Below are 13,164 nucleotides of genomic sequence, written 5' to 3' on the forward strand. Positions count from 1 at the left end.
AGGCACAGAGCCAGCTGGGTGATCTTGGGCCAGTCACTCTCTCTCTCTCAGGAAGTGGGTAGTGGCAAGTATTTGGGTAATCTTCTGAAAAAGGTCCCCAAGAAAAAGAGCCAATACTATATGCTTTCTTAGATAGTGGAACAACCCATTTATTGTTTTTCTAACTCTTCTTTTATAATTTATCAAAACTAAATCATCTCTGAGATAAAACATTGAAAAATCCAGAATAATCTTATATGTAAGTACTAGCATGGTAGACAGATTTTCAACCCTTTCCCTATAATTCCTTAATCAAAAATGTCTGGGTTTTTTCCTGCTTTTTTTGCACAGTCAATTGAATTTGCAGAAAGTATACTACCTTTATTATTCATATTTCTTGGTCCACTATTGCTAGGCAGGTAAGATTGTTAATCTAGGAGTGTTTTTGTACAATGTGCTCTATTCCCTTCTTTGAATACTACCATTAAATACCACTATTCAGAATAATTCAGTGTTTTCCAGAAAGCTGGCTAAGAACCTGGAACAACTTGTCTCCAAAAGTTGTAAATGCTGCAACACTGGAAGTTTTTAAGCAGAGATTTGATAACCATTTGTCTGAAGTGGTGTAGGGTTTCCTGTCTAAGCAGGGGGGGGGTGGACTAGAAGACCTCCAAGGTCCCTTCCAACTCTGTTATTCTATTCTATTGAACTGTGGGTTTTCAAATGATAATACACACAAAGTATTTTGTTTATCTAGTATAGTAACCTAACCCTGGTTAACATACAGATTTATGACAAGAATAAATGAAAAATAAACAAAAAGGGAAAAGAATGGATTCCATTCTATTCAGTGAAGATTATTCTGAGTTATGTATAGATCTGCAGTCTAAACAGAAATGTTAATTAGTTGAATTCCTTTAATTACAATTCTTTTACTCAATCCTAGAACTGACATCTCCAAAATTGTACATTTTTAAAAAACATGTTCCTTTCAGATATATACCTAAATGTTGATTACTGGATACCTGTTCCTCAGTGAAACAGAACTTGCATTTTATCATTTTCAGATCATTTTCTTGAATAATACTTAGTTGAAAGAAAATTAAAGATATATAATACAAGTTTCTTTGGAAAACATCTAGTATGTTTGAAAGTAGAATCCAATCTAATCTAGGTCAGATTATAGTGTAAGAAGTCCAAATGAGATCAGGAACAATATGTGTATGGAGATTTTCAGTCATCCAAGTTCTGGTTGTCCCCAAGATTCAGTTCTGTTAGAACTAAAGAAGCTTCTTATATGAGAAGTGAAATTTCTTCAAGAAAAAACAAAGTCCAGTTGCGTTTTGAAAGAAAAGCAACTTTAGGTCATTTGCAACAAAATAATTAACTACAGTCTAAATACTGTGCAAAGTATGTGATGCATACTCTTAGAAGTAGAATTTTCAATATCTGTTTCCAGACTTTAGTTATCATGTCCATTCATTAAAAACAATTCAAAATATAGAATGTGCTAATAACCATATTTTATTTACTTAATTCATAGACTTCAATACGTTGCTTATCTATAACTGACAATTTATCCTGATTTATTACCTGCAAAAAAAATATTTTTGTTACAAGCATTAACACACACACATACACATACATACAAACATATATACATACATACATATACATACACACACACACACACACACACATATATATATATATACATACATACATACATACATACACATATATATACACATATACATACACACAAGCATACATGCATGCATGCATGCATACATACTTACATACATACATACATACATACAATAATTTATCTAAAAGAATGAACAGAAAGAACTTTATTTGCTTACCTTTATGCACAGGAGAATAAGGAAGAAATGTATATTGGAATATTTAGGTGATAGGCATATTCAAATGTAAGGCTTTATACAGGGAGTCAACCAATGTAGTTCCCTCAGAATTGGTTCTATCTTAAGCCCAACTAGAACTTTTATAACTGAATTTTCTATCAGACAAATTTTCTAAACTGATTTCAAAGTACTTGAAATCAGTTTAGCATATTTCAAGAGTACTTGTACACAAGACTCACTAGCTCAAACTGGAGGTTACTAATATATAAATCACTATCAAGCTACCTCAGTTTAGAAAAGGGCACAGCTGGTGCACCAGATAAACCTGCTAAATTCATTACTATAAGAAATGAAACAGCTATTATGGAAATGAAAGAGCAGAAAGAAATAAAAGAGTTAATCTGTCAGTAATGAAATTAGTATATAATAGACCTCTTGCTAACCTGATAAAGGAGAGGCATTAACAGTCAAAGATCGAATCTGTTTGTTGCTCCAAAATAAAAATAAAGGTTCCATGTCATTCCTTAGAAGACCTCAAAAATTTAGGTATAATTGAACATGACTGCTTTTCGTCAAAAGAAAATGTATAAACAATATTACCCTTCATTTTTTTCCTTTGAAGATACATCTCAAGCAACAGAACCTCTTTTGTTCTACAGAAATATCTCTCTTCCCCAACAGACACAATTTGTTTGTCTACTTTTTATATTACCTATGATTTTACTGAAAATTATATTGATGTATATAAAAAAGGACACATATTTGTAATGTATGCTACTTTTATGTGAACGTTGCCAGGCAACAAGTAGCCTAAACTACTACCATTTCTTGATGGACATGTCTTTGATTTTTTTTTTGGGGGGGGATAATAGCTTAAGCAAACAGATGAGATTGTACAGCTAGGAGGAATCTGAACAAAATTCTACAAGCAGGTTGGTTTTCTTTGGTATGAGTGGAGTCCATGCCAATAATGTTGCATCAAATGTAAAATATTATGTGTAACATTGGCTACACATAATATAGCAGCAGGAAGATAAAAGACAAAATTAGAAAATTATAGATTAGTCTTCAATTAAAGTGGGTGGTAGGACCTAGTTAACCTTGACAACTCTTGAAAAAACCTAGGTCTTATTTTAATATATTTTTATATAGCATATTTAATCTAAGGGCTGGTTTGGACAAAACTCAGCAGCACTTTTTCATGTGACTGTTGATAAAAATAGGATTCACAACATGATCACCGATGTCCGATGACAGATATGGCACAAGAAAAAGAAGAATAGCATATTCAGAAACTGCTCATATTGGATTTGGCTAATGGGAATTCACCCAAAAATCCCAAAGATACAGATTTGGCTTGGGACGAAGACAATGCCAAACCATTCCTATTTCATTGACAAGAAAACAAGATGGATATATTTATGTAATCATATCATCAAGAGATGAGCTCAATTATGTAGCATTTCCTAAGTAGATTGATTGCTGCAATTTCACACTGTGTTATGTGAAAAATAGTGTGATCAAACATTGTGGTATATTGTTTAAATTGGTAAAGCAACAATACTGACTATCAGGCATGCTCTGTTTTTTCCCGACAGTCATTTAAAAATTGTAAAAAAAATTACCATACCAAGGTAGCACTATTTCTTTGAGAACTACAGTAGAATGTAAACATTATAAGCTAAATGTTCTTTACATGATTTTTCATACATTACCTAATGCACCAACATAGGATCTTGTCCTTGACCATAATTGACTTTGCAAAAGGTAGCTTTGTAAGGAAATTGACACCTTCACATTTCAAAAGGGAACAAAATATTTGAAGAAATATAATCCAATATAATCCAATATAATTCAATCGTGGAAATAGCCCTTTGGTTCCAAAACTCTGCCTGTAATTACTCTGAGTTCCATATTGAATTACCATAGGCATGTGAGGTAATTTCTACTAGTTAGTTTATTAAGGCAATGTGATCTCCAAAGCCAATGTGTTTAAAAGCATTAACTTCACCCTTTTGAAATGTGAACTTATGTGGAAGAAACTCCCAAGTTTCTAATGATATTGTAGGGACCTCTCATTTACTCTTCTATATTTTATCCACATTATAATGGATTTTGACCAGTTATTTTCATTGTTGTAAGGCTTGAAAGTACCACAGGATCTCACTATTTGGGTTTTTTTTGGGGGGGGGAGAAATGTATACAGTACTATTCACTATCCACTCCAACATTTTCTTCTACAACCCAGTGTGCGTTCTTTCCCAAAACATTAGTGCTAAAAGATTTTCCAACCTGTCAACTCCCATTAGCAGAAAAACTTTTTTTCAGATTATTTGCCCAATCTTTTTATGTCTCCTTGTATGATTGTCTTTGATTGTCTATATTTAGCTTAGACATTTGTGAAATAATCCAGATAAAAAGTTTTGAACATTATATCCCTTCTATAAAATGACTATCACTAAGTGTTGTATCTTATGATTCTTGATGAATATACACTATATATATGAATATACAATATACACTTTTTATGTACACTGAGAACATATGCACCAAAGACATGGTAGACTGGAACTTTTACTACATGGAACTTGTAGGCAAATAGCAGACATCTAAGTAGTCCCTACAGCCAACTATATTCTGTTCTGCATCACATGTCCCTGGGTCAAATCCCATGCTTTCCCAACTTCTCTTAAAAAGAGCCATAAATACTATTTTCTATTGTTCCCAACAGCAAAGATCATGAAATCAGATAATATTTGCATCTCATATAGAACAGAGCAGAGCAGAGCAGAGCAGAGCAGAGCAGAGCAGAGCAGAGCAGAACAGAACAGAACAGAACAGAACAGAATTCTTTATTGGCCAAGTGTGATTGAACACACAAAAAATGAGCAAAAATAGAAGAAGAAGGGAAACAGAGACCAGTCCAATTTAAAAAGTAAGAGACATTTGTAAAAATTTCATCCATAAAAAGGAAACAAAATTAAATAAAAAAGATAACACAATAGCTTTAATTCAGGTTAATATGCCACTTGCTCTCTTCTGTCTTCAATTTTAACTTTACTCTAAATCTTTTTGGGTGTTCTCTAAAAGTAAAATGTATCTCACCAATTCCAACACACACTCTCCTGCTGAGCCTCCGTTCAGGGGTCGGTCCCAACCTTATGCAGCTTAAAAATGGCTGCTTCTCTTGTAGCCAGCAAAAAGAGATTTCTCCTGGATCGATCAGGGACTTTGCGATGTCCTGAGATCAGCAGGACATGCTCTTCTCTATCACCATCTCTTCTGGATGGTTTAGGTCAAAAAGGACCATCCAGCAACAGAGATATCAACAGTAATCCTGGAGCTCCAAGATTGCATGTTGTGTTGTAGCGACGTCAGCCCCGCACCACCAAAGTGGTCCCTATTTTTCTACTTGGATTTTTATGGGCTTTCTATCTGCTAAGTTGGCCAAAGCTGGAGCTCACGCCAATACGTAGTGCTAGGGATTCGAACAGCTGAACTGCCAACCTTTCTGATCGACAAGCTCAGCATCTTAGCCACTGAGCTACCATATCCCTTGTTTTTAGAATCATCTATACTTAAAAAAATAATACAAAATAACAAAAAGTGTATTAGTCTAGTATGTTATTTCTTACTAAGAATCTAATTTTTGTTTAAGGGAACATCAAAACATTCACTCTTATTTGTAGCTGGGTGTAGTATATTTCTATAATCTCAACGGCTATAGTTTGATTCAGATCTAACAAGTCTCAATTTATAAAATAAACATGCATATATAATATACCCATGGAAAACCTCCTCCTTTGATGAACTGTCACTTATACGTAGTGCTAAATCTTATCTTTATCAGATACACCTAGTTTCTGGCAATTCCAGGCTAGAGGTTTTGCATTTTAGAACGTGAAATTCAATTCTAGATTTGCCCTATTAACACCACCAGCTGTATTTACTCATTACTGAGACTAAGCCAATTAATTGCAGTTAGAAGAGCTTGTTATGAAAGAGTCTGTAGGAGTAAAAGTGTCTTCATAGGATGTTTGAAGCCTAGAGATGAGCCTCTAAGCTAAACTTACTGTTGATTGCAATAAAAAATAGTCACTTTTCTCACATGAAATCAATAGTAGGATGGGAAGTAATGAATTATACGAGTTGGGTCTAGTATAATTGGGTCTCACTTTGCAAGTTGTCTTGGTATGAAGGTGTAAAAAGTAAAAGCCGGTGAAGACTTTTTGCTGCCATCTGCTGTTAGGAATCCATAGCTCTAAACCTGTTTGTTGTTTTCTCTGTTGGCAGTGACTGCAGTGCTTCATTTATGCCTCAGATACACATATAGAAATAGAAAGACTGATGTCCAAATATCCATATTAAATAGAATCCAAGTAAATGAATAAATGCACACACAGAGAGAAATCTTCCTACATATATGATATTTATATTTTTTATATATATATTTTTATTTTTAGGATCAGCTTGCTTTGCTGTTTTTTAAGACATATATTTGTTTTAAATTAAATATGCCCTATCTCTGAACAAAAAACAAACCAATATGTACCTACTATCACAGGGAGCTCTTACGGTGTAGCTTTAGAGTGAACTAGCTTTTATTATTCCTTGGTAATGTGGGTGTTTAAAGAGTTTCAAATTAGAAATAGCAATGGGCAATTAATAATGTTAAGGTTCTATCAAGTGTCTTTTACTCTACCCCACTTCTATAAAACTGTTAGTGAGGTAGTGAAATTTTAAGTCAAATAAAAACACTGATATATGTTCCAGACTGATAGGAGACTAGTTCTCAAAACCCATGACAAAACAAACATGATAGAAATATATTTACCATGCTTTTTACTTCAATTCCTAACTAAAAGGCTAAAAACGGCAGTTAATAGTATTGTTACACAATTCCTTCAGCCATCTCAACTAAAAGTGTATACAAACTAGCCTTATTAAGCTACATACTACTTTTTATGCATAAAAGCAAAAGGGATCAGTTTGCAACATTTTCATTTTAATACATTTTGTTCAATATATTTTGTTTTAAAGTATACAGTACCTACAGGTAAAAATAAATTGGGACTGAAACTGTATTAGTCTGTTTTGCTGAAGTGTTAACTAACTACTACACTATTCTGCATATTTCAGCAAAAGTTAAGTTCATACAAGTTGTGTTAATCAAGAAATCACCATTTCAGTACTTTTTTCTGCCATATGTGACTTGGCCAACATCTTCAGCTTGATCCCACCAACTTTCCACCTTGATAAAAGTTATCAATTTTACAGATTTAATGGGAAAGTCAGAGTTATTGAGGCTGAGTCCATTTTTCCTTTCTAGTTCATTTCCTTCTCTTTTCTATTACCTCATAAAAGGTGAGGAACATATCTGTGCTTCTCCGAATAGCAATAACTTCTAGTCTTTAAGGTTAGTCTATTTCCTATTCCAGTGTTTCCAAGTTAAGTAGCCTTAAGATGTATGTAGACCTTTGACTCATAGATTTCCTCACCAAGCCTCCCCCTAGCTAGGGGATTCTGGGAGTCAAAATCCACACATCTTATTGTTGCTGAGGTTAGGAAACACTGGCCCTTTCTGCAGATGGATTTTCAACTTCAGAAACAGAAGATAAACTGAAGAAGCAAACAAACAAAAGTTCTGCATTGTTAAACTGTAGAATAAGTGTAGGGAAGATACTTTGTGTTTTAGCTAGTGATACTATGATGAAACTGTCCAATGTTTTTCTTTACTTTGCATGGCCCAAAAGATAAGGCAGAGTTATCTTTGCTTGGCATGTGCCCTATGAACTTGGGCTTCTTAAAGTGTTCTTAAAGCGTTAAGCAACATGCGTTAAAAGATCTCTTCCAATTTCCTGACTTATTCTACCTTGAGCTTCATCATAGGGCAACAGGAAAAGATGAAGGGTGCATTGAAAACATTGTGCTACTGTAGCTTGTTTTTGGATTTCCTTTACAAACAAAAAACAAAAAAACCAAGCCTATACAGTATTTCTTACCTCACATCCATCACAGACAACAGGCATGGAAAACTGGGACCTCAGCATCCAGAGAAGTATAGTCCTAAGAGAGAGGGTTGTTATTAAAGAGTTGCCTTTGTAGAATAGCCTGACAGCTTCTTTGTGACAGCAACTTAGATATTCAGCAACCATAGTCTTAATAGTAGAATTTAGAATTTAAATTTAATAGAACTATTATTGACATATTTTTAATCCCTTCTTAGTCACAAATTGGATTTCTTGAATGAATGTGCTGTAGATATCTGAATAGGTATTCTAAAGAGAGAACCAGGGCCCATCAAATACTTTATGTAATATTTGTATAGAACTTGACATATGTACAGTGGAGTTGGGCAGCTATAATCAATTTAAATAAATAATAATCATACATTTCAGCATAATCCATTTCTGTGGGTGACTAAGATTCCTCAAATACAGTAAGCAGTAAAGGAGAAGAATGATGATATGGAAACACAATATAAAGAGAGAAACTGAGCAGTATTAGAAAGAATCTGATATGACATGTTCTGGCATATAACACTAGAAGTGCTCACTATGTCGATCTTCCTGAGAACCATGAGATTGTTCATTCAGATAACTCAGATTATCTTTGGACACCCACAGATGCAGCACAAACAAGTGTAGGAGAAAAGCCTTTCACTGAATTGCAAATTCATTGGCCTCCATGCCAATTTCCTTACAATTGTGAAGTTGACTTGTGTAAGGACAGAGTCTCCTTTGAAACTGAATAACTACATGGATACGTCCATGTGGTTTTCTTAGTGACAATATGGTTACCTACCTTGTTTCCACAGATGGACATCTATGAAAGATAGCTATGAGAATACTGTTGTCATTTGAGAGATATTGGGGGGGGGGAAGCATAATAGGCATACTTGTGCTCTAAATTCCCTCTATTTTTCAATTTCTGAAATATTTATTTATTCAATAGCTACCATATTTTTGGTCTATAAGATGCACTCCCCCCCCCCAAAGAGGGTGGAAATGTCTGTGCATCTTATAGAACGAATGTTGCCAAAGCCCCACCCACTTGCCGGTCGCCACTCTGTGGCCTCTGTCTCCCAGCAACTTGCCTCCTTGCAGCAAACAGCAAATAGCCTGGTCAGCTTCAGCACAGCCATATTTAGCACAAGCAGCTAATTGGCAGTTGGATCGGCCTCCTGGAATACCGCCAATCAGCTATTCCAGGCTGCAGGAATTGCCCATGACTGCCATCTCCACCACTGCCTATTGTTGCCTCTACACGCCACATTTTTGGCCTCCACACATTCTGTTTTCAGCCCATTCCAGGCAGTGGGGATTGGCACCACACCCTGAAATGGGCCAAAAATGGGGCGCACAGAGGCTGAAAATGGGGAACAAGGACGCAGCAATAGGGGGCCACGATGGGCGGTGACAACGATGGGCGGTGACAGCGATGGGCGGTGGCGATCCCCACAGCCTGGAACAGCTGATCGGCAGTATTCTGGGAGGCAGATCCAACCACCAATCAGCTGCTCATGCTAAATCAGGCTGTGCTGAAGCTGACCAGGCTGTTTTCTGTTTGCTGCAAGGAGGCAAATTGCTAGGAGACAGAGGCAGGGTTTTTTTTTCTTGTTTTCCTCCACAAAAGCTAGCTGTGTCTTATGGTTTGGAGCATCTTATACTGTGAAAAATACGGTATATCTGCCCATCTCAACCAGTAACTGATTTTACAAAGCATGATGAGACTAGCCATGATCATTTCATGGCTTCAAAACTGTAGCTATAATGTGCATCCGATATGTGAAAAGGCCTAACTTGATCACTTGTTTCATGATAATTATTTATTCAATAAATATCCCATCTTCATATGGTACAATACATAGTGATGTACAGAATGATTCCTCTTCCTATTTTCATCCTGATGTGCTACAATTAATTTATTTTTTTTCATTTTTCTCTTAAATTGTGTTACCTTTATAAAGATAAAAGGGATAGAGAGGTATAGTTGACTCATAGCCACCTAGTCAGGTTCATGGGGACATAATCCTGGACTTTCCCAGTCCAAGTTCAGTCTCCCGTCCTTTGCCCTATAGTAGCTGCAGCATAAATCAAATATGTTTATCATTTTGATCATACAAACTGAACAGTACATACAGAGGTTGGGTAAATAATTGTATATTGCATGAGAATCTATTTCAGCATTCCTTTATTAAGATCAAATCACCCTACACTATTTTAGTCTAGTTCCAGATTTCTTCATATTTATGAAATCATCCATGGGTTGTCATAAAAACTCGACAATACCATTGAATTCAACAACTACTAAAAACAGAATTACAAGCTGATTCACAGTGCTAGGCTTGGTAAAGGTATAAGGCAGGGAAATTCTACCTATATTGGGAAGACTCTGGAAGAAGGTAGAAAAAGAAAGTCGAAATTCATTTGCATTTTGCTGCCAAGAAAACATGAAGGTGTTCATGATGTTATAAGTAAATTCAAAATAAGCAATGGAATCTAACTGTTTAATGTAGAATTAATCCTCTGGCACATAATTTAAAGTTTAAGTCTCAGAAATTGCATATGACCTTTAATCAAAAATATCAGTCTACCAAGCTATAAAATATTGACTTTAGAAATCCACAACAAGCTTTTCTGAGCCAATGAACTTTTGTTTCATATATACCAATCTAATAATTTCTCACCTAAGGAAAACTTCAAATGTTACCTGCTGCAGACTTAACTAAAGATATTTGTTAATTTTTGCTTTAATTTAATGTTATATTTAAGTCCTAATCTACATTTGAGAATAAGTTGCTCTATAATATGAGCCCAACCAAGCAGAAAACAAAATTGAATGTTTTTTGAAGACTCTTCACATACTCATTCCAGAACATGTTTTCTACCCTCAGTTAAGCTAGATAACATACCATAACTTCATGGGCACCAACAGCTAGGAAGGAAGAAAATATTACTTGATGACTTAGATGGCATTTTGCCCAAGAATATTTACTCATGTGTATTGGACCATATCCATTGGAACATTTATTCATGTCTATTGTAACTTAGTTACAAAAATACCATTACTGCTTAATGGTATTGCCTGAACACATTGGCTTTCACAATCTTGTTTGTACAAGATTAAATTAAATTGGGGGCGGGGGGATGAATCTGGTCTGTGATGTCAGATTAAGTAGAAAGGATAACTTTCTTCCCAGTTGTGACATATTCCAATTTGTTTCAGAATGAATGAACACATGTTGATTGTTTAATACTTACATTTCCTGAATCTGGGTTCACTATTAGAATACCGTCATATCCATGAAGAATGTCCTTATTTGTGCAGAGCGCTGATGATTCACCTAACAGAAAACTGTTGGTGATATTAGAATCTAACGTCAGTACTATCTATACTGCCTGAGGACCAGGTTAGATGTGACATCTTTATATTAACTGTTTTTTATAAGTAACTTTTAATGGGAGTGGGATGCATGATTAGAATCCTGTCATGGGATAAGGGGATTTATATCTCCGTTTATGATCGCAGTTTGGTGAGATGATGGTGGTGATGATGATATGTGTCTGTTATTTTTCTCCTTCTTCTGCTCCTTTTTCTCCTTCTCCTTCTTCTCTTTCTTTTTCAATTGTGGAAATACTGTATTGCTTGATTCAGCAATGCAAATTGAAACTTGGGGATAAATAATCATTGATTTTAAGTAGTCCAGCAGTAGCACGCTGAAGTTTCCATCATGACCCATTATAAACACGTTTCCAAGTCATATAAATAAGATATAAAAATATTATGAAGAGCTGATAACAAGCTTATATTTAACTGAAACATTTCTTTCTTATAACAGAGGAGCTCATACTTCATGCACTTTTTCTCAGATATAACAGAGAAAAGCAAAAATGTTATGTTTCTTTATATTATAGAAATTTGTTTAGGTTTTATAGATTTTACTGCTTAAATGTGGGCCAAATAATTGCTTTTTTTAAAAAAAGATGTGGCAAAGGTTGTCAAATGCTTTCTGTATAGCCTGCCTATTTCTTTGGCACTGTGATAGCTTGCTTCTGCCAGCTAACATGACCCAAAAGCCATTACTATCTAGAGATGTCCAAACTTCGCCAATGTGCCCCTCTTATCTTGGTGTCCCATGGAACCAAGGAAAAGGGCCTTCTTCCAAGAAGGAAACAATTTGCCCATCAACTATATCACTTGTCATAAACACTGAGTGATCATAGAATGCAAAGCTACATTATTTCAAAGGGACAAATCAGTACATATTATACCATGATTCACTTTCAAAAAATGCAAGGGAGTAAAAACTTTTAAAATATAGTTTGTGAAGCTTTTATTTGAAAAGAAATTCTCCTGCATCAACTCTTTCAATTCTTTGTTGAAAGCTTCTGTGCTGCCCTTTCCTCAAACCTGCTATATTTATCTTTCAACAAGTTTAGAGGGAATATATCTGAGGAATCACCTATCCTGATATGAATCTACATGGGTAGCAAATCAGTACAGCAGATCTCAAAAATGTCTTCATTTCCGACAATATGTTTATCAGGAAGATGGAAAAAAGCTATTTCTCAGTTGTTCCTGTGTTTTGAAGTGCATTTCCTCAGGAGTTGTACTCAGCCCCCACTCATCTGCTTTTAGGAAAAGGATAAATACCTTCATCATTTATCAGGCCTTTTTACTTTGAGCTAGCTGACACTGAATTTAAACTCTGTGTGTATGATTAAGTGTGTTTTCTTTTTTTAAAAAAATACTTATTCACATCTTGAGTGTTCTATAGGCAGAAAGTTAAGTAGAAGAAAGAAAAAGAAGCAGCATTTTCAACCTGACATTTGAATTATAGTATTGTATTTCAAGTTGACTAAATTTTCATTTTTTTCTATTAAAATTATTTATTTTGTTTTATTTATTTATATTAGCCACCCAGTTCCAGTGGATTGAATTATTTAACAATGATACAGTATATGCAGATACACACACACATACATGCATGCATGCACGCACACACACACACACATATACACATATATATAGCAATAGCAATAGTACTTCATAGTGCTTTTACAGTGCTCTCTAAGTGGTTTTTACAGAGTCAGCCTATTGCCCCCAACAATCTGGGTACTTATTTTACCAACCTCAGAAGGATGGAAGGAAACATTGAGCTGAAGTAGCCTGCTGTACTGCACTCTAACCATTGTGCCGCCTCACACATTGATAGATGATAGATAGATAGATGATAGATAGATGGATGGATGGATAGATGATAGATAGATAGATAGATAGATGATAGATAGATAGATAGATAGATAGATAGATAGAT

The 13,164-nt window shown here is 35.0% G+C and overlaps 1 protein-coding gene across 4 annotated transcripts in view; it reads right to left on the minus strand.

The window, feature by feature from the left end:
- Window positions 1–13,164, minus strand: part of HTR4 (5-hydroxytryptamine receptor 4) — a 249,538-nt gene that overhangs the window by 163,808 nt on the left and 72,566 nt on the right. For all 4 annotated transcript variants that reach the window (XM_081935524.1, XM_081935520.1, XM_081935523.1 and 1 more), the window contains exon 3: window positions 7,847–7,910. In XM_081935524.1, coding sequence (XP_081791650.1) covers window positions 7,847–7,857 — 11 coding nt within the window. In that variant the 5' untranslated portion in view covers window positions 7,858–7,910. The remainder of the gene's footprint in view (window positions 1–7,846; window positions 7,911–13,164) is intronic.

The sequence above is a fragment of the Natrix helvetica genome (genome assembly GCF_964273705.1).
Source record: "Natrix helvetica genome assembly, chromosome: 1".
NCBI lineage: Eukaryota > Metazoa > Chordata > Lepidosauria > Squamata > Natricidae > Natrix > Natrix helvetica.